The sequence below is a fragment of the Ovis aries genome, chromosome 7, assembly GCF_016772045.2.
Source record: "Ovis aries strain OAR_USU_Benz2616 breed Rambouillet chromosome 7, ARS-UI_Ramb_v3.0, whole genome shotgun sequence".
In the NCBI taxonomy this organism is placed as follows: domain Eukaryota; kingdom Metazoa; phylum Chordata; class Mammalia; order Artiodactyla; family Bovidae; genus Ovis; species Ovis aries.
In genome coordinates, this window is record NC_056060.1 from 63,773,955 (window position 1) to 63,801,951 (window position 27,997).

Sequence of the window (27,997 nt, forward strand, 5' to 3'; positions counted from 1 at the left end):
GGAGCTTATTTTTGGTTAAATTATTATTAATTTGAACTCTTCTGGACCCAAGGAAAATAGCTTAAGTAAATTCAAGTGGAATCAGGAAAACCAGGGGTAGCATTTGCTTCAGTTCTCCACTTGCTTCTCTCCCATAGCATATGGACATAACCCATGTTATGGAGTCTGACTACAGGTGGCTCCATGTTCACATCATGCCATACCACCAGACTACTGAATTGCCACAGAAGGCCTGCAACACAGGCCAGCAATTCGATATGATAGAAAGCCTCTTTTCAGTCATTTGGGGTATGTGCCTAACTCTGGGATAATCAGCATGGCTTATGAGATGGGAAGTACGGTCTTAACTGAGACATACACTGATCACCTGGCATGGTTACGGTCAGTGCTTTGATTAAGCTGTTTTAATAATAGGGATTCAGGCGAAACAGAAAATAATTTTAACCAAGGGTGGGAAAGGTTGCAATACTTTACTAGGATTAGCCACTTAGAACCACACAGAGTGGGCTGGCCTAGGGCAGTAATTCATAGAGAGATGGGGAAGAGAGGACCTTGTCGACTTACAAAAATGTATAATGTGAGAGTTGCAAGTCGTTTTATTTGGGGTAAAATGAGGACTGCAGCCCAGGAGATAGCTCTAAGAAACTGCTTCAAAGAGGGAGGGGAGAAGGCCAGTATATATGTGATTTTGGTGAAGGGGGAATACATACACTCAAACATGTATTTTTCCAGAAGGTTTCTGCTAGTTTTATGAAGCATTTGCTAGTCACAAGGAATAGGTATCACCATGAAGGATTTTAGTGTTTTCTAGATCTAAGAGGATATGAGAATTGGGCTCATAAAATTAGCTCCTGAAAATATCTTTCTAAAGATCTGTCCTGCCAGTTTTTCCTGCAGCACAGAATGCTTCGTTTCTGCTCTCCACCCTGAACTCTTTCAGGGGGTGCTGAAAACCAGCAGCTGTAGCAGCACGTGATTTAATCCTTGTAGAGATAGATGACAAGTGCCCACTCCAAAGGAGGAGAAATGGGATGTTGGGTAGATCAAAGCACCAAGTAACCACTACAATAACTAAAACACATGCATTCCTAGGTGAATGCTATATAGTTGCTGTGACAGAAATGCTGCTAAAGATAGAACTCAGGAAGGAGATGCAGCTTGAGCTAGGTCACAGGGAGCCTCCAAAGATAAATGGAGCCAGCAAAGGTCTTCAGTTCAAGAAATGTTGTGATCAGATCCATGCCACTGTATCAGCCACCTTTCTCAGAAAATGAAATGTCTAAGTTGTCAAGACTATTTCAAGTAGCTTTCTTTCCCCACATTTGCTTTTTCTTCAGTTTGAACACTGTCCCATCTCGATTCTATTAATATACGTAGTCCATTCATCTTGGCCCTTTTATTTCCCAATCTAAAGTTAATACCACTTGAGGGAATTACTTCTGTCTAGCACGGAAATTCCTGGATTCTTATACCTCAAACCCTATTTTTCATTCAGTCTGGCATGAACTAAAGTGTGAGGAAATGGGAAGTTAACTGGAAATGTTGTAGTGGTTGATCCCAATCTGCATGGCTTCTTGGCATTAATCTTCTATCAGTTATCACATATTCAGGTCAGCCCAAAAGCTTGAGAACTATGGTCATCTTTTGACCCTGGATTGAGAAGCTGTGAACAGATTTTACAGGATCAAAACAAACCAACTTTTCCCTCTCATGTTTGAGGGAGCCAGTGTGCCATAGTGGCTATTAACCCTCCTAGTGAGAGGTGGGGTGGTGGCCATTGTTCACCAACAGATTTTTTTTTTACTATATATTCCCTGACATTGTTTGTCATAAATCATTTCATGAGTAGGTAGATTTTAATATTTGCACTCTTTATGAACTTTCTTACCATAAACAAAGATGAGGAAGACCATGTTCCCAAGAATGCTTAGAACAGCCTACTCTTTGAGGTTGTCTAATAGAGGGCACAATGACTTGTGCTTGGTGAATGAATACATCAACTCATCTAGAGAAAAAGTGTAATCCAGGAGAGAGTTCTACTACTTACCTCTCACTTCCTTGAAATTATCAAAGGTGAATGCACAAGTTCCAAATGAGAAAAATCAAGACTGGAAAAATTCTAAAATGAAAGTTATGTACTTTTTGCCATCTGAACTGGCCACTGCTCAGATCAAACAAAAGAAAAATGTTTCAGTAAAACTGAACACTGAGAAAACTAACCTGCCTTGACTACTGAAAATGAGAGGCAATGAAGAAAAGAAAATGAAAAAGCCCACCTTCTGTGAGTTGTTACTGCAGTCACTGACAGCACTTAGGGAGGGTGACCACAAGAAGAGTCACAAAAGCTGAAAGGCAACAACCTAAGAGTTCCAAGGGTCATAGTGTTACCTCCCACTGAGAAATGTGAAAGTCACTCAGTCGTGTGTGACTCTTGTAACTCCATGGACCATACACTCCATTGAATTCTCCAGGCCAGGATACTGGAGTGGGTAGCCATTCCCTTCTCTAGGAGGTCTTCCCAATCCAGAGATCAAACCCAGGTCTCCCACATTGCAGGCAGATTCTTTACCAGCTGAGCCACCAGGGAATGCCTAGTGGCAAAAGTAAAAAAAACAAAACAAAACAAAACCAAACCCAGATTCTTGTTGGCAGAGTTTGGATTTATTATGATAGCCTTAGACCCCCAAAATGGTTATATTTTTGTTTATCACAAAGCTCACAGGGAATCAAATATTTTTGGAGATGTGGGGTGTTGTCAAGGGAAGATGAGTGATGCATATAGATATTTGATGTCTTCTAGGAGAAAGGATTAAAGGTCAGGTATTAACACACTTGTTTTTTATCTTACTCCAGCAGAAGACCAGATGTAATCTCCCTAAAGAATAGCTTCCCAACATAGCCTGACAACGGTAGGATGGGAAGGAAGCAAGTTGCCCCCTGTGACACATAAATGAAAAACCATAAGGCAATGGACAATACTAAGTGCACTTCCACTTGTAATCCAACACAAAGGCCAAGGAAAAGTACATGCTAACTACCTGCCAAGACTATTTCGGGGGAAAAGACACACATACCAGAAACTCATCTCCTAGTCTCCCAAAAATATAATACTTGAATTTAAAAATTTCTATTAGTTAACCTATGATGGGGCAGTTTTAGAAGGGCTCTACTTGATATATCGACTTGATAAAAGGTCAATATATGCACAGTTTGAAAAAGACCCCAAAGCAATATTAAATATTATTTAACAGTATGCAACTTGTTTCCCTACCAAGTTGGCATTTATCACCAGAATGTAAAAAACTATGTTTCCTGGGCATTTTTTTCCTTTTTTCATTATTTTGCTTTTTATTTTTTTCCTGGGTATTTTGAATCTGACACATGAAAGGAAGTATATCCAGCCCAGGTAAGGCACTCTTTCACAAGAGCCTGGGAACAAAGGAGACCAACTGGTGAACTCAAGCCTATAGTCCTCCATAGAGAGCTTGCAGTTCCTAAAGTATCAGCATCAGGTTACAGCTGGAGCTGGGGGAGGGGATGAGGAAGCGGCATTCCCCACCCCCCACCCAGCCCAGGGGGTTGGGTAGGTGGGAGGATTCTGCCCTTTAGGGGCTCCTGATGTATTATGGGAAGGAAACAGGTACTGACTCTTATCACTGGCTGGCCATCTGATCTTAAGAGTGTCACTTGTCAAACAAAAGGATACATCTCTGTAGGAATTAAGTGTGACAGCATTTTCCTAAGTATATTCATATAAATGCTGTGCTGAATATTAAGTTGCTTCAGTCATGTCTGACTGTGTGTGACCCTGTGGACTGTAGCCTGCCAGGCTCCTCTGTCCATGGAATTCTCCATGCAAGAATACTGGAATGGGTTGCCATTAACTATGGTTAAGTAAGTTTGGAAAAACTTCCCTTCTCCACCCCTCAGCACCAGATTCATATTGCATTTAATACACTGAAGGCTTCTGAAGTCCTGCTGTAAGTTTTCTAAACCTGGCATTTCCCAAACTTATTTTCTGAACCAACATCTATTAAAGTCTGCATAACATATTTTGGAAAATGATGGTCTCTACACTCCTTCTGGCTTCAGAATTCCACTATGGTCAATGACATTTTTCTGTAGAGAGACCATAACCTCCCTCCTCTACTGCCAAGTATTTAGTCTTTCAATGTCTTTGGGCTGAACCTAACATGCTGTCGCTCACCTCTATTTTTTAAGACCTTTATGCTATTCAAATGCTCACATCAAACTAAAACATGATTGGATGAGATGACCTCTAAAACCTGTATAAACACTGAAATTTTAAGATCCTCTGAAAATTACTGCAAATATCCAATGACGACTAAAACAGGATGCATATAATCAAGGCTGTTATCACGTCAGTACTAACATTTACTAAATGAGAGCTTCGAGATGAAATTTTATATCCTGCGTTCCTGTACACTGTTCCAAGCTCAGTACTACAAATATTTCCTTGAAAACTTCCTTTCCCCTTGACTAATGAAAATGGAGACAGCGTGCGTTGCAAGGTTCTTAGACCCATCCTAGAATTAACAGAAGGAAATGGCAACCCACTCCAGTGTTCTTGCCTGGAGAATCCCAGGGACGGGGGAGCCTGGTGGGCTGCCTTCTATGGGGTCGCACAGAGTCGGACACGACTGAAGGGACTTAGCAGACTTAGCAGTAGCAGCAGAATTAACAGAGTTAAGAGTTCAGTGGGGGTGTTTCCTGCCAAATCTGCTGTACATACAGCAGAAGTTTTTCTATGTAGTAAGTTATTATAAAATGTCAGGAAACAGTATGTATTGCCCATACCTAGCCAACGAAGGTCTGTCTAGTCAAGGCTATGGTTTTTCCAGTGGTCATGTATGGATGTGAGAGTTGGACTGTGAAGAAGGCTGAGCACTGAAGAATTTATGCTTTTGAACTGTGGTGTTGGAGAAGACTCTTGAGAGTCCCTTGGACTGCAAGGAGATCCAAACAGTCCATTCTGAAGGAGATCAGCCCTGGGATTTCTTTGGAGGGAATGATGCTAAAGCTGAAACTCCAGTATTTTGGCCACCTCATGCGAAGAGATGACTCATTGGAAAAGACTCTGATGATGGGAGGGATTGGGGGCAGGAGGAGAAGGGGACGACAGAGGATGAGATGGCTGGATGGCATCACTGACTTGACGGACGTGAGTCTGAGTGAACTCCGGGAGTTGGTGATGGACAGGGAGGCCTGGCGTGCTGCGATTCATGGGGTCGCAAGGAGTCGGACACGACTGAGCGACTGAACTGAACTGAGCCATAAAAATACTTAATGCATTTTTTTTGTGTGGCAATCTTAATCAAACCCACACCCCTGCATTGGAAGCATGGAGCCTTAACCACTGGACTGCCAGGGAAGTCCCTGCATGTGTTTCAAATTCAGAGGACCAGCAGGTTGCTGGCAGAGGCCTGAGGCAGAAGTATTCAAGCAGGATGACAAGCAGAATCCGGATAAAAGAAACCTGAGAATAACCACAGAAGTCAACTATCCAACACTCAGACTTGTCTGGTCAAGTTCTAGTTCTTTCTCCAGTGAAGGACTGCTATATCCTCTTTTTAGCTCTGCCTTGATCCTTCTTTAATATCACATATCTTCCTTAGCCTCATTTCCAAGCTAACAAAAGATTATTCAAACAGTTCTAAGACATGCACTCAAATTAGTTTTCTCAATTGTCCAAATGCCCTACTCACTGTGGCTGAGAAGACAGAAATATTAACCACCTAGTTAATCAGAAAGCAACTCAATTATTTTTTCTCTACTGTAGGCCTTAGAGCAAACTCTCTAGGTTTGGTCTAGTTCTACCTTAAGGGGCTCAAAATGTCATCACTGGAAGGAGTCGTGGAATTGCCTGTGACATTCCACTGATGGTTTCTTTTCCTGTTTAGTCTTTATGGGAAGGCAAAGCCAGAATAAGATCATAATACTTCAGCCCCAATGAGGAAACAGAGAAAATGAGATGAATGTTTACATGTCACCATCTTGAGACCTTCTAAAGAACATGTTCAGTGTGAGAATTCCCAAAGGCTGACAGATGCTACCTAATAGAAGTAAAATAAAAGATTCCTAAGGCTTACTTCCGGAGTATAAATTAGTTACCAGGAAACCGAGAATATTTTGTAATAAGTGCTGATATACTGTAACACTGGATTATAACACAACTATAATTACTGTCAAAAATAAAGTTATGAACTAACAAAATATCCTCCTTATTCTAAGTGTAAATAATTCTTGGGGGCCTAACTGGATTAACATTGTTTGAATGGTCTGACCAGTACTCAGAAGAATCATCATAGCAGGTACACAAAGTAGAGAATAAAATTTTAATGTATCAAAAACAGAACTTTTTGGCCAATTTAGTACTTGCAGGAATAAAGTTGCAAAATGTTACTCAGTAACTGACTTAGCTTCTAAATCAAGCTAGAATTACACATACTCCGTATATTACTTGAGTATATACAAGTACATTCCATGATAACATGCAGAGACATGGAAACAAGAAGAGTACTGTGAAATAAAAATTGCCATGTTTATGAAATAATGAATTGAAAACAAAACACCTGTCCAGTTAATCCAGAATATCTCATTTCAAAAAGGTGGTTTTGAATATTGCTCTTTTCAAGAATTCAAATAATTTCCATGTGGCTAAATTGGATTTTTTTCCCTAACATGAAAAAATGGCAGCTGATATATTCCTATAGCTATGGGAGTATACTTTTCCTTTTACTGAATATCAAATTAAAAGGTTTGATAGGTTTTCACTCCCCGCAGGTGAAAGGGGCTCTTAACATTCTAGTGGTTAAGAATGAATCCCTTAAAGCTCTGAGGCATTTGAATGTCTTAAGACCCAAAGGCTCATGTACCATTAATGAAACAGTATATGAGATGGAAGTTTAATTCTCCTGAAAACTAAATAGAACTATGAAATAAACAGGGTACGAGAATGACCTGAGTTCACAGGAATCTCTAAATTTGAAAGACATTGCTTCAGCTTTGCTAAGAGAGCATCAAAAGCCTTTTATAGCAAGAGTTTCTTGGTGAGTCACATATTTGGCCATGGAGCCTTAGGATCTTTTTAAGCACTAAGAAGTGCTTTATGCTGTGCAAATTCAATGAAAGGCCAACCAAGTAAAGCCTGCAAGTAAGCCAAAGATTCTGTATCCTCTAAAGAAAGAAGGTGAGATGTATAACTGACCAACTTTGCTCCTAGTTTGACAATGATTTCTGTGAAGCTAAGATAAGCAAAGAGAGCACCTTAAGGAGAACCCAGCGGAAGCCTCTCAGAAGTGAGGGTTGGCTGTGGCAGAAATGGCTACTGATTCCTTCTAAGTAACTCCTCTTTTGTCCGTGAGAACCCAAAAATGTTAACAACCAGTAGGGTGAAGGACTGGTTTCAGTCATTTCTCCACATTATGAATTGCAACTTCTGTTATTATTTGCAAAATAAGAGGTCATGTGTGAATTATTAGTCAATGAACAGCACATAAAAGAATATGGCCTGTCTTCAATCTGAGCTCTCCTGGTTTGCTGTGTCGTCTAATTCAAGGCACTTTATATATTTTGGTGCCTTAGTGTGTTAACATGTAACATGAGAATAACACTCATTCACTTACCTCAAGGAGCTTCTACATAGATTACTGAATCGCAAAGCACTTTCAGCTCCTCAGATGAAAAGCACTGTGGAAAAAGTGACAGCCAGGGAACTCTTTCAGTGCCTCAGAGTCCTGAACTATCGTGTCTATGCTGCAAATACAACTCCTCAAAACACCTAGAAAATCTGCTAGGGCACTCTATCCCCTTTTTCTATGTTAATTGTTTGGCACACAGATGCTTATATACTTAATTAAAATAGTTATACTCCCTAATCCAAAGAAGTTGACTAATTTTCCAATAAAGTTTACTAAACGTATCTATTCTGGAGTATTCTGTGCCAAGTAGAAAACTTCAGTTTTCTTTGAGGTGCATGTGACATAATAAAAAGTTCACTTTCTTTTTCAAAATAATTGAACTAGTGTTATTTGTGTGAAACTACAAGTTTTTAATGGAAAAAATACTGAAATTATGCCACATGTCTGTATATTCATCTGAAGAGTATAAAGATGGAGTTCTGAGAAAAAAGGGTCTTAACACTATAGAAATAAATGTGTTCAAAGAAATTTTAAAAAAATGTAATGTTTCATACATTGACATAAAGCAATTAGTCAGAGGTAATAAACTATAAATACAGTAGTTCAAATGTTTCTCTCAGCATTAGGTTTTCTAAACAAGTTAAATTCAAAACATTTTAAACTTGTTACACTCATGTTTCAAAGAAATTGTGGAAATGGAAGTTTTCATACAAATCTAAAACAATGATACCACCTTGTGATCTTTACATAGAGTATCCTGGACCTTGATCATTTTAGATTTATAACATACTTTGGTTAATACATTAGATTCAACCCATTAATATGCCTTTATATTTGGGAGAAATTAGATTGTGATTTATAAACTTGCAGGTTACCCTAATCTTCCTCAATTCCAGGTCTTCCTTGATTCTCTGCAGGGGGTTCTGTCAGACTCATAATTAAAATGATGAGAATTATATAAACTTCTTTCGAACTGAACATTTGTTTTGCTTTTTTAAATAAAATAAAGTGCTTTCAAATTCAAATATTTCTTGCCCTAAACAAAACTGAAACATACTTAAACCTGAAACTTTCATATCTTGACACACATATTTAACAAGAAAAAATCAGTTTTGGGCCATTAATGTCCTTCAAGGGTTCAGACTGGATCTAAACTTGGTTTCACATTATTATCGTGCTCGTGTTTGTACATGAAGGTTAACAGGAAGAGGGCAACATCCAAGGATGACCAATAGGCAGTATGCGACGTGACAGCTGACCAATAGCGGCTCTCCACAAGGCCTTCTCTGAGTTCAAAGTCAATTCTGTGATCCAGTTCCACTAAAAAGAAGTCAAACAAATCAGTAAGTATCACAGTAAGATTGTTTCTACACAGACTTACTAGACTTGGAGAATAAAAATTTACCCAACAGAAGTGACTCTCCTAATTATTATTACTATTTTTTAAAAAGTGATTTTCCACTCTCATCTTATGGGAAGAAAACACTCAAGAGCCTCAGTAGCTCAGGATTCTGTCTGGTGAACCCTCTCCTTTGTATGCTCAGGTCAGTATGGAATATTAAAGAAAGAAAACAAAAATCTCACTTGGTACCATACAGTATATTTGGAATAAAGAAACTGGCCTCAAATCCTGGCTTTCCTATTTATAATTTGTGCCTAACCTGAAAGATACAGCAAATCGTCTTCTTGCAGAATGACGGGTCAGCCTTACATGTAATAATGTCAGCAGGAGTGCAACAGTGCACTTAAAGGCTCCTTCACAGGGGAGGCTCTTTACATCAACTGGCTCAGAGAACATGTTGGAAGATAACATCTACTACAGTCCTACAGTGTTTTTTTCCCCACTATGCTGAATTCCTCAAAGGGCCACAGCTTACTCTAGTCTCTGTCCTGTCAGCTGGGCCAAACATGCACCTAGGACATACCCACGCTCAAGAATCCACTGGCTGGGAAAGTGAAATTGGGAGGAACAGTGGTAACCCTTGAGAGGAAGGACTTCATTTACAACAGTGCTGTCCTCAAATAGTTCAGTAAATTCAAGTAAGTTTTTTCTAAAACACACAGAAAGTCCTTGTAACATGTGAGAAAAATCACCTTACCAAATCCAAGGCTGTAAGACTGTAATTGGATTATCTAACAAATCCTTAAGAGATAAAACACTTAGACAAATGATAATTTCATCTTCAGGAATTTCTCAAAAGCTGTCAATAAGCCATACAGTATTTTGAAGGGTCTGTCTTAAAAATAAAAATCACTACCATTCAGACTCAAAATCTGCTCTTTTGTTCGGCGTGCTAGCCGGTATAAAAAGTAAAAACTGGCAAAAATCAGGGAGGTTGGAGAAAATGTGGGGTTTTGCTTTACCCAGGAAGTTTGGAAATCACATCATTTTAGAGCATGATTTCATATAAACGTTTAGCTAATGTTGAAACAATACCATTTGGTGATTTAAAAATGCATTTATAGTTATTTTTCTCAATTGTGCTTTTCTGACAAAGAATGTCCATGCATCTTATATAAAAATTTTTAGATAAGGTTTATTTACACTCAAACAGTATAAATACCCAATCAGGTTATAAAGCACTATGAAATATACTGACATAGACCTTTCACAAAACTGCTATTTTTCTCACTTAAATTATAAGCTAGTCCATAAGAAGTCAGAAATAGTTGAAATCCACATGTTGAACTGCGGGATAGGAATGTCAATCTTTTATCTTTCGTATTCCATGGGACATCTGTGTTAAAATTCGTAGGCACATTCTGGCACAACAGACAAGAAGATGAAAAGAAGAAATAAACACAATGAAGAGGAGTCAAGGTGAAGTCAGTTATGAAAAGGAGAAATAAGAGGAAAAATGAAGAGATGGGAAACACACATTAAAATTGGTGAAGCCCATACCATGTTATTTCTAAGAATTCCTTTTAAAGGCCACTGTAGAACGCCTTCCTAGTCCAACAGTCTTAAACAACTGTTATTCTAAAGTTAAAGGGAGATTTTTCCTGTTACAACGCGTGTTACTCGGCTCCACTTTGATTTCATGTCCCTGAAATGTATTCTTAATGTGCTATCACTGTGCAACACCGCCTTTCATATACTACAAACTCAAATGATGAATTTATTGCCCCATTACGTGTCCCTGTCCTTCTTATCACCTAGGGGATTTTTAATAAGTGTCATTAACTAGATTGGCTTACCCTATCCCCTCCCTTTCTATTTATCTGTAGGTTGTCACCATCAAAATGGAAATTAGGTAACCAGCTTGTACTTGATGAACCTATTTTACAGTCTCATCTTCCTTAAAAGGTTTACCCCAGGCAGTCTGGTTTGCAGCTGACACCATATTTGTGTTGGTTTTACAGGTGGGTGGATGGATGGATGTAGGTGGGCCAATGTCTCATCTTTTATCTTTATGTAGATCACAGAATTCCCAACAGTGTGAGGTCACTACATGGTAGTACTATTCTACATGTGCTGTGAGATGTGCTCTTGGCCAAAGTTGGCCCAAATCTACACGGAGTTGCCTTGGACCTGCCTTCTCACTATTATTGTATCAAGAAGGGTGGCACTAGACAGGTTAGTATTTTCCTAGTTTCTTTCACTGAATTAGGTCAAGAAAAAGGAGAACATAAAATCACTTAATCCTTTTCTCTGGAGTGATATTTAATATTCCTGTATCTACAAAAAGAGAATTTAAGATTTCTGCAAGTTGAGGAGAGGTAAAAATGAAAAAAAAAATTTGTTGGCTTTTAACAATCATCAATAATTTGCTTTCACTGTTTTAAAACATGGGTTGAAGGAAATGGCAACCCACTCCAGGATTCTTGACTGGAAAATCCCATGGACAGAGGAACGTGGTAGGCTACAGTCCACGGGGTCACAAAGAGTGGGACACGCCTGAACGACTTCACTTTCACCTTTTACTTTCTTTTTGGGGGAGTCATGCATATGGCACGCTTCCTTCCTTATTCTCCAAGCAAATGCCTGCCGTCCACCCAGGGTGAAGGCAGAGTCTCCCCAGCACTCTGCTTTCAGTAGAGTGTTCTTTTGTGCGCAGGGCTTGTAACCTGGTGTTAAAAAGTAAAGTACATGAATAGAAAGTAACCATTTTAGTATTATAATGTGTACCAACCGGACAGGTTTCTTCTATTTAAAGGGACTGTCTTAACATCCTGGAGAGAAATTTTCAAAAACTTGATGAATCTTAAAAAATTATCTTATTTATAAATAGCAATTATGATTATAATTACATGATTTTAGGCTTTAGGTAGATACCAAGAAAACCACTTAAAGCACTAGTAAAGGAAACTGGGTTTCCAAATGACTGATGAAAGAGTCATTTGCAATATATGCTCAGAGTTCTTGATAAATTATATCTTATTTTTCCTCTGCCTCAGAGCAACCATATATTTTATGTAGTTAAGATGTTTGATAGCCAAGGGATATTTACATTTTGTGACTTATCATAGCTCCAAATATACTTAAAAACATTATCTAAACATCCTTTATTTTAAAAAAATAGCAAAAACTCCGTAATGAGCTTTATCATTGCCATTTTCTGATCCCCAAATTTCCCAACACTAATCTAAAACTCTGAAAGACATTCAGACACCTAACATTTGACAACAGACGGGCTATTTGGGGAAGCACAGGCTCATAAGAATACAAAGGAGCTTCTGGGGATGGCCAAATCCATTGGATCCTCTACCACCTGGTTGGAGAAACGTTCCTCAGTGTATTCGGAACTACTCCCTTCTACTCATCCTTGGTCTTCTCAGAACTCACTTCTAGATCTCTACATAACCTGTGCTTCCCATCTCTGTTTTCGCTTGTGCTGTGCTGTTTCTTTTCTCTGCAATGTCTCTTCATCTCTGCTTATTTAAGTACTACTTCCACAAAACCTTTTTTTTTTCATTTCTCCAGGTAAAAACATTTTCTCTCTCCTTAAAATCTCTGTCATGAGGTTCATCACATTCTAACATATATTATGTTATCTCTGTAGTTATCCACCTTCCCTACAAGAATATATGCCCTCTAAAATATACTAAAGTTTCCACCTAAGCATTTAACATCTTTATGGGCAGCACTGAAACTGGTTCATCTTGGTGTCTCTTTTCTAGTGACTATCTACTTGCCTCATGGTAAAATTGTTGAATGAATTAAAAACAGGAGAAGAAAGAATAGAAGCCATATACATATTACCATCTGAAGCAATGTGGTGTAGTTATGACGAGTGGTCTAACTGCTTAGGTAGCTGGGATGGCTTTAAGGAAGTGGATAAAAGGACTACTTGAATGTAGGACAAATAGATTAATGGATTAATTTTCCTTTCTCTAAATATTCAAAGTGACTATTACATGAGCAGGGACTAGAGACAGCACTTATAAAAATCATTTCTTGAGAGGAGTTCACTGAATTAGATCATCACAAACTACTGTCACAGAGCCAAAAACCCAAATCAGCTTGTTATGCTGACACCCTGTTTTGGAAGCTATACCTAGTTATTTTTTTTTGAAAGAAGAAAAAATGCATGAAAATTAGCAATTATAAACATGGAAATTGCAAAATTAGATACAGTTTGAAAATACAAGGAGAAACCTGTAACTTACTTTTTTGGTTAAAGACAAAATCCATTATTTTTAAAAAAGGAAAGAGAAAGGAGATACAGAAAAAAAGGAATGAGAAGTTAAGATAAAAATAATTTTAAACTGCTAAGATTAATTTTTACTAATACATTTTGAATCTGCTGAAAATCAGGAGACTGAAAATATCTCTTGTAGCCAATAATTTTTTTCAAAGCAAGCCTATACCTCTAAAGACCATTAAATATTTGTGTTGAAACCAGGTATCATCTGTGGCATACTAACAGCCCTAGGGATAGTGTTATTAATACCTGAAATAACTAGGAATGATTGAACTCTTTGTACTATGAAATCCTTTTATATTTAAATATATTACATGAAAAGAACACTGAAGCTCTCTGAAGGCTGGAGGGCAACAGAAAAGAAAGAAAATGGCCTAATGCTTTTCTTCTCTCTAAACAGTTCCTTCTTTGGAGAAGCATATAGGAATATGATATATTTTAGCACACTAAGTAACTAATGAATACTCGAGTTTCAGGACCACTACCATTTAAGATTAGGAAATACAGGAAGAGAATACATTTAAAATAGTCTGTTAATGGTAACATTCAAGCTGCTCTCATAGAAAAATTGATCAAGTTTTCAGTGAGCAAAAGAAATCTAAGTAGACCGTTTTCACAGCATTCTGAATGCTATTCCTGACATATACCATACCGAGGGTATTATCTTTATTCTGTATTACATTTTCCGGAAAAAGAAGTTGTGGGAGATTAAAGAACGATTCTTGAAGTCTGAAATCTGTGGGGAAAAAAAAAACACAAGATGCTGTAAAGTGTTGGCTGATGGTTACAAATGGCCTTCAGTGATGCAGTGGCCAAAAGTTAGAACAATACTCCCAAATAAGCTGATTAAACCTAGCAAACAAAAAGAAGTACACAATTAGGTTTCTGTGAAGAGCTCTGTCATGGAAAATGTAAGCATAATTAACTTCGAAATACAATGTCATAATCTGTTAAAACTTAAACATCCCCCAAATTTATAGTTCATTTAAGTTCTAACCTAGAGGCAAAACAGTGCTAAAAGAAACAAATTCTTTTCATGATATGTTACAAACACAAGGGAATACACGAAAAGAAACAGTAAAACCACCAGAAATAAGCCTATACTTTTCAAAAGAAATGAAGAGCAGCTATATAAGATGCTTCAACTCAATGTTAGCAAAGTAGTTTCAACTGACAACACTAACTCTTCAAAGACAGAAACCCTGATTGATCACGAATTCAGTCTGTGTCCATCTTACCCTCAAAAAGCAGGAGAATCAAAGTTGGTAGCCTTAGAATGAAGGTTATCCAGAAGAACTGAGGCAATCAATGTGAGCAAGAAAAAGGAAGCCAGAATCACCTAATCACAGTGATCAAATTCCAGAAAGATTTAAGGAAGAAAGGTTTTATGATTTGCAAGATACAGCCAAAATAGCAATTATGATTTAAGAAATTTATCTAAATCAGGATTACAGAGAAGAGTATATTACTGAAGCAAGTCAAAGGTAAATCTAGAGGATTTGATTTAAAAGGCATAATTCTTCTACAGAAGTTGTCCAATGTTAAAAGTTGGACTTTTAAAATCTATATCTAGAGATGAAAACACGAAACTAAGAAATCACGTTAGCTCAATTAGCTGAGTTTATAGTTGGTAAGTAATTTACCGTTAGAACCAACAAAGAATTTATATGCAAGAATGACAGAAAACGTATTTTGTTAAAATATTATAATGCAATAAAACTAAGCATTTCTACCTTCACATGTCCTGAAGAAGAAATAAGTTTCTTATTTATTATCATTATCACTTTGAAATTTCTATGTTAAATAGCAAAAACACTAAAAGACAGTTTTTTCCCTCAGATCCTATAGAATTCTGTGTCTTCCTTACCCCTTTTCTCTGGGGCTCAAATTCGACCCTGCTCTTCCTGTTCCCTATTCACCCTAATGCTTACTAGCATCACTGCTGTGCATTAACATTACAAGGAATTGTGGCTTTTTACCTGCCATCTTACAAAATTCTTTAAAGTTATTTTTCTTCAGAAGTTTATAGTTTTCTTTTGACCTGCATGTTACGACAAAATTTTATATTTTCACAATCTCACTTCTGTTATTAAGCAATAAATCGTAGAGTAACTCATTAAAAATATGAGTTTTGTACAAACATCAAAATCTAAAATGAATTTTCTAGGTAGTGTTCAAAAGGCTTGAAATTATAAAATTTCTAGTATTCAGAGAAAGGCATACGATTAAGTTTAAAAAATGGAATTGGCCCAAATAGGAATGTCCAACTCAGCAATGGCTAGGATAATTCATCGTGGAGTGGGGCTGACTATGGAGAAAGATCCAGCCTCTAGGACCGTCACATCTCAACTTCCTTTTTAATTTTTTATGAACAGCAATGAATGGTGGTCATTTTAAAATTTAGAGCAGCAGATACGGTAAGAAAACAAAGCTAAGCATCTGAAATGAACTGTTTAAACATTTTTAGAGAAAGAAAATAAAATTTTCTTCTTGCTATAGTTACGGAAAGGAAGTAACTAGTTTCAGAATCTACATTTCCTTATGTAAGTCAATGGAAACTAGGACTTTTCACTGGACATTTATAAATAAACTTTAAGTTTAGACCCTCAGAAGTAAATATACACTAAGTGTTTTAGTGTTTCACAACTATTTAAGATTTTAGACCTTATAAATCCACTGGAAAAAATTAAATAAAGCATCATTCTATTGCTAAGTCCAGTATAATTATCCATTCTTTCATTCATTTCTTGAGTATCTATTTTACACAAGGTAGTAGGGACAGGATGGGAAGCGATAGAGTGAATTCAATACAATTAAAGTTTTGAAGGCTTTATAATTAAGTTGATGAAGGGAGCTATGGGATTAGTGCCAGGATGGTTTTGGCAGAGCATTTTAAAAATGGTATCAAGAGTAGATACAGCATAGATCTGCAGCAACTAAATGAATTTTTAAACCTGAGAAGACCACGTTTAAAAACAAAAACCAAAAAACTACTTTATAAAAATCAGGGAGTGCTTACCACAAAGAGATTTGTTTTATGCTTGACATGTAAGATCTCTGTGTGACAAGGCACTTATTAATGTTCTTAAGTTAATTCACCCATGCAGAGAGTAAAACTGCATTTACCTGCAAATTATTCCTGAAAATGTAAGTAGAGGAAAAGCATTTTTTTCTTTAAAAGCCAGGGCATACTTTAGATTAGAGTGGACTGCTAGTGTTAATATCTTAATGCTCTTTGTCTTCCTCCAGTTTTAAAAAGGACACAGTATAAATCTGGAAAGAAGAGTATGAACTAACATGCAGAGTCAAGAAAGCCAGAACTGCTGTGTGGGAGGGTCTGCGTTGCCACGGTGGTCATGGGTGGTGAGGCAACTGGCTTCTTCTCATCTTCTATGGAGTCCCTTGATGTCTCAGATGGCTGTGATACAGATGAACGTCCAAATCTTGAGAACAACATTCCTCCAAGTCCCTTTCCAATGCTTGCAGCCCCTGCATTTCACAAAACAGGCCAGTCATTCTGCTGAATTACACCACATACCAGGCTAAAGAGCACCACCCGTAATTACAGTCAGTTGGCAGAGAGACTAAGCCCTAGTCATGTTTTTCCAGGGTGGGAACACAAAAAAACTGCAATTTATATTGTAGGTTTCTAAATAAAAATGGTGTTGAACAGAAGGAGAGTTGTACAAACTGCAGGAATACAGCTTACAAAGAAAAAAAGATTCTATTTTATTCAAGTAATCTTTGTTTTTTAAAGTATTTTATAACATTAAAAATGTTAATAAAAAGAACCACGCCATTCACATGGGCATATATTTACTATTGGTATGCCTACTCCTGAAGTGAAGTGGATCTGTTATAAAAAGCTGTGAATAAACAATCTCTATGATGAATATCAATGAATCCAGCAGATAGAGCCTGTTTACAGTGCCATCTTGTGGCATTTTATATTAAGGCAACTTGTAACCAAAAGCAAAGGACAAATTAAGTGGCACACGATTGAGCTCCAGCGCCACACCAAACACCGTGGGTGGAACTGGAGACCATGCAAAGAGAAATTCAATATACTTGTTGCTCTCAAGAAGAACATGATTTGAGAGACTTTTAGGACACAGATCAGAGAACGGATTGGCAAGGACACCCTTAGTACTCAAGCACCCCCTCATTTCACAAATGAGGGAGATGAAAATTAAAAACTATGTGACTTCTCTAGATTTCACAGCAAGTGATGGGTCCAAGGTTAAAATGAGGGACTTGATGTCTCCACCTTTTTTTGTGTGTGTGCATCAAGCTATCTTATATTCTCTAACTATAGAATCTGATCTAACTAGAGAATTTAGGGCTTTTGCCTTCAAATATAAGAAGTGAGAGTAACTAACTCTAAACATTAACTCTCAGATGTTTTGTAATATATAGAGTATTTCCAGGTACCTAAAATTTAATGACTATATAAAATTGCTTAAGTTCATTGATGAGGAATACCAAAGAGAAATTACCTAATATGCTTGCTTTGCCTATATTTGTTATAGATTCCCCATAGTGTCGGCGAGACAAGACTGGCGAAGTCACAGGGCTTGGTATTGTTGAGATGCCTTCATTCTCTGAAATTGAGGTAGGATCTTTTGCTGGGTGAAGAAAGCTTGGCTTCATATACTCGTAAGGTAGAGGATTGGATGTATTATACCAGTGGATCTGCACAGGTGAAATGTTGCTGTAGTGTTTCAGTATTAACGGTTCTAATCTATAAGCCTTGATGGAAAAAAATTCAAAGAAACAAAACATTAAGGCACAATGCTTAGGTTTTAGTAAACTGTTCATTCTGATTCTACTGTGTGCTCAGAGGACCTTAGGAAATGATTAAAAACCTGACATTCCTAACACGTATTCCAATTTCTTCACTGTTAATAATATGTAGTTTGTCTAATTATATATCCTTAATGATGAGACTATAAAAAAATTCGAGTTAAGTCTAGGCTAATAGTGCCCTTTAATTAGTTTTTCAGTAATATTAGTTGCTCAGTCGTGTCTGACTCTTTGCGACCCCACGGGCTGTAGCCTGCAAGTCTCCTCTCTCCATGGGATTCTCCAAGCAAGAATACTGGGAGTGGGTTGCCACTCCCTTCTCCAGAGGATCTTCCCAGGGATTGAGTCCCAGTCTCCTGCCTGAGGGCAGGAGCTACAAGGGAAGACCTTGTAGCTACAGGGAAGTTTGAACTACAGGGAAGACCTTGTTTTTCAGAGGAATATTCATTTTTATATAACATCTAGCAATTAGATTAATATTAAGTCTCAAAAACAAAACTAAAGCAGTAAACAGCAACTTGGAGCGCAGTAAATAAGCTCAATTTTTAACATCTAAGCTCTCAGTTGACTCTATTTTCAAGCAGATTAATGTAGTACATGAGATGATGATATAAGACCATTTGTCTAAGGTGAAATAGGGACGATATAGCAGAAAAGGCAATGGACTTGGCATACAATTCCCTGCATTCATATTCTGGCCTCTGTCACTTATTAACTATACGACACTCACCAAGTTACAAAGTCTCACAGCCTCAGTTTCCTAAGCTGTAGAAAAGAAATAATACTTCCTAATTTCTACTACCTCAGAAGGATGTTGGGAAGAATAGATAAGTTTAGAAAAACTGCCTAACACAGTTCTGACATAACTATTTTAAAAAAATCACAGAAAAACTATAAAATGAATAATAAAAAATAATTTGTAATAATGAATTTGTAATCCTCCATAATACAGCTGACCCTTAAACAATACAGGAGTGAACTGCATGGGTCCACTTATACGTGTGTGTGTTTTTTTCCATAAATAGATATTAAAGCACAACATGGTCTGCAATTGGTTGAATCTATGGATACGAAACTGTAGATATGGAGAGCTGACTATAAGATTACACCCCAATTGTTGACAGAGCACAAGGTTGGTACCCCAACCCCAGAGCTGTTCAAGGGTCAACTGTATAACAAAGTTTAAGATTATACAAAACATAGCTCACAGTTCACCTACAATCTTAAGTTCACTTTCAAGTTATAGGAAAATCAGTAAAATGAATGGATATAACAATATACTTAAGGTCTAACTAGCTGTTTTGCACATGTTTTACTTAATCCTAACAACCTTGAGGTAAATATTATCATCTACATCATATAGATAAAAAATAGATAGTTTCAGAGTGACGTGGCCAAGATTGTACAATCAGTATTTGAATTTAATACTAGATTCCATTTCAGTGAAATTTATTTCTTAAATATAGCAGTTTTGATTTTTTTAACATATGGAAAATTTTCTAAAATTCTAGTGTTTAGTTAATGTTATATTTATTTGGTACTAGCCAAAGATCTTTTAAAAGACTTTACAGAGTCATATAAAGCTGTTTTTCAGAAAATAAATGTTATTTAAAACAGTTTGTCTTAAATTTAGTTATATTTAATACTTGTCCCCAATACGATTTAATGAAGAATTTTTCTCATCCAGAAATCTTACTTCGCATTAAACTGTTCACCTGGATGTAAGGTCCTTATTTACATTAGAAAAATTTATTTTTATTTACAAAAATTTAAATTTATTTACATTAGAAAAATTTAATTAAAAAATTTAATAGACTTTTAAGTATAGTGGAAACAACTTTTATATGCATTGGGAAACCAAAACAATTGTGTGATTCACTTTATTGCGGTGATCTGGAAGCAAGCGTGCAGTATCTCCGAGGTATGCTTTATCAATTACACTTGATAAGTTCATATTTTAAAAATATTTTTCTTTGGTTAGTTTAGGGATTAGGAAGTAAAATACCTTAAAGATGTTCTGTTTATATTGTATTTGTAGAATGAAGGCATAATGTAAAAATACTATCCAGTTAATGGATCCAGTTAATCCATTTTTGCATTCTCTCTGATATGAGATGCAAAAATCCAAAATGCTGTAATTCTACCAGTCTAAAATAAATTCTTCCACTTTTCCATGTTTAATACACAGTATTTAAATATTCTCAATTTTAAGAGGATCTACCACACACATTTCAATGTTGCAACATGCTTTAGAGAACAAAGTATTTAAAGTGGGATTTTAAAATTTTATGGCTACTACACTATTGGAATTACAACTGGTTAAGGTTTGAAAGTTCAGAAGACTCCTGTCCTTTGGATTAACTGGATCCATTAGCTGGATAGTATTTTTACATTATGCTTTCATTCTATAAATACAACATAAACAGGTCATCTTTAAGGTATTTTACTTCCTAATCCCTAAACTAACCAAAGAAAAATATTTTTAAAATATGAACTTATCAAGTGTAATAGATAAAGCATACCTTGGAGATACTGCATGCTTGCTTCCCGATCACCGCAATAAAGTGAATCACACAATTTTTTGGTTTCCCAATGCATATAAAAGTTAAGTTTCCACTATACTTAAAAGTCTATTAAATATGCCACACCATTATGTCTAAATAGCAAAATATATACCTTAATTAAAAATTAATGCTGTTGGAAAAATGGTATCAATAGACTTACTCAATGCAGGGTTGCCACAAAACTTGTTTATAAAAAATAAACAAACAAAACTGCATTATCTGTGAAGTGCAATAAAATAAGAGATGTCTGTAAATGAATACTTTCTTATCAATTCAGCAGTACCTTGCACGGTTTCTTACAGATTCTCTTAGGAAAAATTTAATACTGAGACACAGATATCCATATTTACAACTCACCACTGGATCTGTTGGATGAAAAATGTTTAGTAATCGGTTACAAATCTCTCTGGGCAAAATATGGTCTTGACTTCCAGTGTTTCCTGGGCGGATGCCACGTAATGCCAAAAAAACTGCTAGTGGGGATCCCATACAGAAGAAATTTTCAACCTACAATGATAAAGTCACCCTAAATTTAAAAAATGGTGAACTGTTTTTCAAAGAATTTGGACATAATTAATGGTAAAGTACAAATAAAATTATCTCCAAATATATATCATTTTAAATGAGTTGTATCTAGATTATATTTGCATTACTTATTAAATATATAACAACCATTAATTATTTTAAACTATCCAGGAGCAGCTTCAGTACCTTTAAATCTAATAGAAAATGAAGAATGAGAATAAGGAGAAGGAAGACTTATTAAGCTACTATTTTGTGTAAAGTAATAGTAGGTATTCTGAAACATATATAGACCAATAAGGCTGAGCTTCTACACCCAAGAGTTTATAATCCTGCGGAGGAGACAGAGTAAAATAGTGCATAATAGAGGGAAAGTGTGCTACAGGCGAGTAGATGAAGGATGTGCACTGGCCAAAGAGATGAAGAGGATTTCCAAAGTTGGGGTTGGGATACACTGGGGCTGGAAAGATAATCCATACTGATAGAACCACATGAACTAAAGCAGAGGCAGGAAAGAACCTGGCGTAGTTTAGAGGAGAGAAACAATCTGATAAGGTTGAAGACTGGCTATGGGGAAAATGTAACTGGAATGAGAAATGTACAGAACCTTGACTGTTTGACTAAGAAAACAGGGCATAATTTATTTTACATGTAGTGAAAGAGAACAGGATTTGGCTGTTTTAGGTGGTGAGTAAATCTCGTAGTAGCTTCTGAATGAACTGGAAAATTAAGAGGCTAGAAGACTTTGGAGACAAGTTAGGAAACTACTGAAAGAGGTTAGGCAAAAGACAATCTGAACCTAGGAGGACAAGTTGTTCCATTCAAAAATGGAAATTTGAGAGAATCAACATGATTATTTGAATGGAGATAGGGATAAAGAAGGAGTCAGAGGCAATTGGTAAGATTTGGGTCTGATTGACTGGGAAGATATTAGCTAACCTATTAACTGTAACAGGAAACTCTAAGTAAACCATGTTTTTGTTCATAATTAGTTTGAGGTATCTGTAACATACCTAACAGGTAACTGAGAATTTAGGACAGGAGATACAGAATTGAATATGTCATCATCTAAGTCTATGTGTCACCATCATAGAAGTGATGTATAACACTGAGAGAATGGATAAAGCTGCTTAGGAATCATATAGAATAAAATGGCTTTAGACAGAATTACAAGGAACGTCTGCATCTGATGAGTAGGTAAAACTATAGAAGAGAGGGCTAAAGAAGGAACAGAAACAGGATAATGCAGCAGCATGGAAGTCAAGGGAGGAGAGGGCTTCAAGAAAAAGAAGGTAGTCATTAGTACTGGATTACATGGAGAAGGCGATGGCACCCCACTCCAGTACTCTTGCCTGGAAAATCCCATGGATCGAGGAGCCTGGTGGGCCGCAGTCCATGGGGTTGCCAAGAGTCGGACATGACTGAGTGACTTCCCTTTCACTTTTCACTTTCATGCACTGGGGAAGGAAATGGCAACCCACTCCAGTGTTTTTGCCTGGAGAATCCCAGGGATGGGGGAGCCTGGTGGGCTGCCGTCTATGGGGTCACACAGAGTCGGACAGGACTGAACTGACTTAGCAGCAGCAGCACAAACAGAACATGACAGCTTTCCCTCCTAAACCCACTTTACCTCTCTTATATGTTCCATATCTTGATTCAGGATATCACAAATTCATTTCTCCCTCTTATCTCTAACATCTAAGAAGTCATTTCAACAGATTCTAACATTTCACTTCATCACTTCTCCTCTGGACTATACTGTAACAGTGTCCCTGCCTCCAACCTTACACACGTTTAATCTCTTCCCATGCCCTTGGAGATTTTTTTTTCCAAGTAAAAAAAATTTATGAATGAATATATATTTTGAAATGGTAGCTTTAAGCTAAATAAAGTTTAAGAAATTTTTGTTTTTAAAGGATGGAGTAACTTAAAGATGTTTGAAGGCTGAAGAACTGCATTAAGAAAAATTAAAAATATAAGAAAAAGCATCTGGAATAATAGTGACAGGGATGGAGGCACCAATTCTCAAAGGATTACTCTCATTACTTCTTCTATAAAGTGAGAAAAGAATAAAAGATAAAGATACAAAAATAGTTACGATAGAAGAGAAAGCTCTGTAAATCCTTTCTGCTTGCTATACACATGCGTGTGTGCACACACGTGCACCCCAGCAAGATGGCTTATATACTGGTCAGGCACTTCATAAACGTCTGGTAACTTGCTAAACCCATGGATTAAACAACTTTGCTAAGTTTATGACTGATGCAGTTTGGTTGACAAACACAAAGGAATTACTTATCTCTCCAGTAAGAGTAATGACTGCTTTAGTGTTATCTACAGCTGTCCAAAGAATTTTGTGGGTCAAGAAATGCTTTAGACGTTTAGTCTAAGTACTCTGTCTAGAGATCAATGAACAGAGGAATTCAGAGATGTTAAGTAATCTGGCTAATATTACATAACTAGTTAGTGGCAAAGCCTCATGATCACAACCGAAGTCTTCTACTCTCCAGACCAATGTTTGTTGATATTTTTTTTGCTCTTTTTAAAGTTCAGTGGTCACATGTGACAAATCTAATATTTTATTCTGAAAGCAAAGCCATCTGCCAGTTAACAGGCATATAAGACTTCTGTTTCTTTTAGAACTCTGGAATTCTAAATAAATTTGCCAATTATTACATATTCCTTTTTGTGCGTACATGCTAAGTCATTTGTGTCTGACTCTTTGCAACCCCATGGACTGTAGCTTGCCAGGCTCTCCTGTCCATGGGATTCTCCAGGCATGAATACTGGAGTGGGTGGCCATTTCGTTCTCCAGGGGGTTTTCCTGACCCAGAGATCAAACCATCATCTCTTACATCTCCTGCACTGGCAGATGGGTTCTTTACCACTAGTGCCACCTGGGAATTTTAAATTTCAGTTATCTATATATTTTTCTCTATAAGTAATTATATAATTAAAAATTCCTATTATTAGACTACATAACCATGTATTAGAAAGATATACCAACTATAGGGTGTCAACTTAAAAAAGCATGGAAAGTTGTGAGTTAAGTTTCATTTGGGGCAATATGAGGACTGCATCCTGGGAGACAGCACCTCAGGTAGCTCTGAGAAACTGTTCCAAAGGTGCAGGGGGGAAGGTCAGTATATATGTGATTTTGGTAAAGGAGGAATACATGCAATCAAGCATATATTTTTCCAGAAGGTTTCTGCTAGTCATGAGGAACAGTCATCACTATGAATGATTTTAGTGTTTTTAAAGACATGAGGAGATACAAGAATTGTGCTCATAAAATTGGCTCTGGAAAATACCTGGCTATCTGAAGACCTGTCCTGCCAGTCTTCCCAACTCCCCTCCCCCGAACTGTCCCCCGCTCTCCACCCCGAACTCCTTTCAGGGGGCTGCTGAAGGTTAGCAGCTGCAGCAGCACATGATTTAATCCTTATGGAGGTAGATGGCAAGCGCCAATTTGTGGTTGACAAGGGCATAAATTCTAGTAAGGTGATAATTAAATTTTGAGATTCTAATATACATAGTGGATCATAGTCAACAAAACCCAGGACATGAAATAGAAGAGTTTATTTTTTCTATCAGAGCAATTCTACATATTTAACACTGATTATATATAATAATGGTGGTAGATATGGAATTCAAATTCCAGGTGGGGGTGACTCCAAAGACCATGCTTTTATGGGTTTTGATGTATCTTATAACTATTATACGGCTTGTAAAAGTTAAAAAAAAAACTTTAGAAGTCAGAGAAATAGATTGAATAAGTATGTCTGCATCACTCTAGCATGTAACACGTATGTTAAGTTCCTATGATAAAAGAAACAGGTATCAGGAAGAGATAACACAGTACACTAGACATGTGCATATATTCAACTGGAAATGAGTATTAGGAGACTTTTGTCATGCTCCATTTAACAGTGCAAATAAGCTGTTATTCAGCTATAAAGCTGTGTCCTTTCCAATAGGCCAATGTCAATGTCTCTGCTACTTTTTATTCTTTAAACCACTGCTAAGACAGATCTATTCTGATGCTCAAAAACCCTGAAAAGCTTTCCACTCTCCCATCAAATCTAAGTTCTCTTCCTCCTTTCCCACAGCCCCCATGCCCCGCATCTTGTATATTCCAGCTGAACTGGTTTGCTCACCTTGCTCCAAACTAACTGCATCACACGCACATCTTGTGCTTCGGTCACGCCCTTCAGCTGACACGCCAGCTTTCCATCCGTGGAATCATCACTGGTATACTTCCAGCTATTTTTCTTACCATATACAACTAGTTGGTCACAAACATTTAATTTTAAATACTAGATATTTCCCAGATCTGTCTCTATTTTTAGATGTTGGGTTATATCCCTTCACAACTTTGTTTATGCTGCTTCTTTTAAGAACAGAGCATTTCTTCTTTCCTCTACTTGGCAATATCCAATTTACAGAGATTAAGTACAAATGTCATTCACTTATAAACCTTTATAGGCAAAATTAAACCTCCTCCTTGTGCCTATATATTATTCTGTGTAATAGCCCCAGTAATGTCGTGTTATGTATTTTGAGTCTTGTCCATTCTTTTCTTAGTAGAATCTAAAAACCAGCAGGGTCCAACACACTGTAAGGGTTCAAAAAAAGACTCACTTCAAAGAATAATTAGGATTTCATTTGATCCCTAACGTCATGCTTCAAATGATGCTTGAAAAAAAATTGAGATAAACAATGAAAATCTGATCTGTCTTTCCTTACCTTAAATTTTAAGGCAGGTGTTTGTGTCATAGATGATGCTTTCAATCCATGTAGCCGTTCTTCAATTTCTCGCAGCCTAGGGAGGAGTATGAGATTACATACACATTCATATTCATAATTTCGTTAAGTATTAGATGCTCACTAGTTCACTAAGCATAAAGAAATCATCCAATTCCTCAAATTAATCCTTGACAGTATTTAATAAATGAACTTGCTGTAGTACAGAAAGTCTATAAAAGTTTACAAAATAATTAGTAAAAGTACCCTGTTCTTCCAATACATACTGTTAATAGGTTTTTTTGGGGGGGATCTTTAGTAAAATGTGAGGCACATACAAGCATATACACACTTTAAAAAAACCACACCAAATGTTCATACCACACCCTTTTCTATGGCTTTCCTTTTTCTACAGTTAATAGTGAATCTTAGCAATCTTTTCACGTCACTGCCTCCTAACCTACCTTCAGTCTTTATAACAACTGTTTAATTGCCCAGCATATAGATAAACCCAGTTTAGCCTTTCTCTGTTGATGAACACGGGTTATTTCAACTTTTTCCTAATGCAATGTTCTGTATGTACTTACATTTAATAAACAACGGAACAAACTTAAGAAGGTTCAGTTCATTTTCTAAACCTTTTAAAAACATTTTACTTGAATTTGTCTAAAATACAGCATTACAAAAACAAAAAACAAACAAAAAATACAGTGCTAAAGTTTGCAACATGACATTTTCTTTCAAAACTATTGGCTATTTTGATATTATAAAAGTTATGTATTTTCTCTATGGTACTTGTTAATAAAATTCTAATGAAATCCTTAGACAATTTCTGTATGATGAAAATAAATTCAATGCTTCCTGAGTAAAAGTTTAAGTTAACTAAATTGGCTGTTTTATATAATGCTATCAAAATGAGTGACTTTTCACAGATTTATTAGAGTCAGTTGAATGATCATCAAGAGAACAAGAGCATGTAATTAGAGATGAAGATAGGAATGTAGCAAAGAATTAAAAGACAGTATCAGGCATATTCTAGGATTAACAGAATCAGGGGCTTATTAACTTAATGGATACTTAAAATCTCGAGTGCGTCTGATACAATGGTATATATATTTACTATTTTTTTAAGAAAATATTCTAACACATTAACAGTTCTCACGAGATTATGCATGATTTTTATACTCTTCTTTCTACCTGATTTACGTTTTATATTTTGTTCAATTAACCTACCTACCAGTTGTATCAGAAGAAAAAAATAGATAATGCATCCAGCTAAAAAAGATAGTATTAGAAAGGATGTAAATGATTAAATAATTATAAAATCTGTCTAAAATATATTTGCCAAGAAAAAAGGGCTTTAAAATTATTTTCACAATACTAACAAAGGTGGAGGCCCATCAGATTCTACACAGCGACTCAGCATGGAATAAGTTTTAGATTTCATTTCTAATTAACTGTGAAGAAAAAAAGAAGCAAAAAGAGGAAGATGGTAATTTTATGCTATAGGAACACACATGTAATTAGTATCAAAATTTATAGTCTCTTGCTTGATTAGGCATATTATTCAATAATCTTTGAATATTCTATTCTGTACCCTAAACAATGTATTTTTTCTTTATTATGAAAAATCTGAAGTTTTCTACTAAGAAGTCCAGTGATTCCATGTTTAATTTCTTTTTAAGATATTTTTTACCGTCGTTTTGTTATATAGAGTTCATCAAGAAGATGGCGTTCTTCGTAGCTCATCCATCGTTCATCAGGCAACTCTTCTTCCTTCTGCAGCAACTGTTCATAGAGTCGAACTGGATTCCAGCCAGTCATTATGTCATAAGTGATCACACATCCCAAGGAATGTGACACTATTGAGACTTTACCCCCTTTTTCCTCAAAGTTTGGATTCCGGGAACAGAAAAGGGAATATAATCGATTGAGCTCTTGCTGAAGGCCTTTAACTAGCTGTTTGAAATAAGAAAACATCAAATTAGAATAATCACTTCTATAAAGGTTTCTAAACTCAAATAGGCTAAGAAAGAAAAATATATTACTAGCCAAATAT

At 36.5% G+C, this 27,997-nt stretch overlaps 1 protein-coding gene across 10 annotated transcripts in view; it reads right to left on the minus strand.

The window, feature by feature from the left end:
- Positions 1-6,342: 6,342 nt before the first annotated feature.
- The window catches only part of DDHD1 (DDHD domain containing 1), a 71,268-nt gene continuing 49,613 nt past the window's right edge, over positions 6,343-27,997 (minus strand). For 5 of the 10 annotated variants that reach the window (XM_042252534.2, XM_015097079.4, XM_027971872.3 and 2 more), the window contains 7 exons: positions 27,635-27,897; positions 25,942-26,017; positions 21,031-21,180; positions 17,803-18,055; positions 16,604-16,795; positions 13,959-14,042; positions 6,343-8,981 (listed from right to left, as the gene is read on the minus strand). In XM_042252534.2, coding sequence (XP_042108468.1) covers positions 8,800-8,981; positions 13,959-14,042; positions 16,604-16,795; positions 17,803-18,055; positions 21,031-21,180; positions 25,942-26,017; positions 27,635-27,897 — 1,200 coding nt within the window. In that variant the 3' untranslated portion in view covers positions 6,343-8,799. The remainder of the gene's footprint in view (positions 8,982-13,958; positions 14,043-16,603; positions 16,796-17,802; positions 18,056-21,030; positions 21,181-25,941; positions 26,018-27,634; positions 27,898-27,997) is intronic. The other 5 variants (XM_060418059.1, XM_027971876.3, XM_060418058.1 and 2 more) reach the window with 1 other exon arrangement.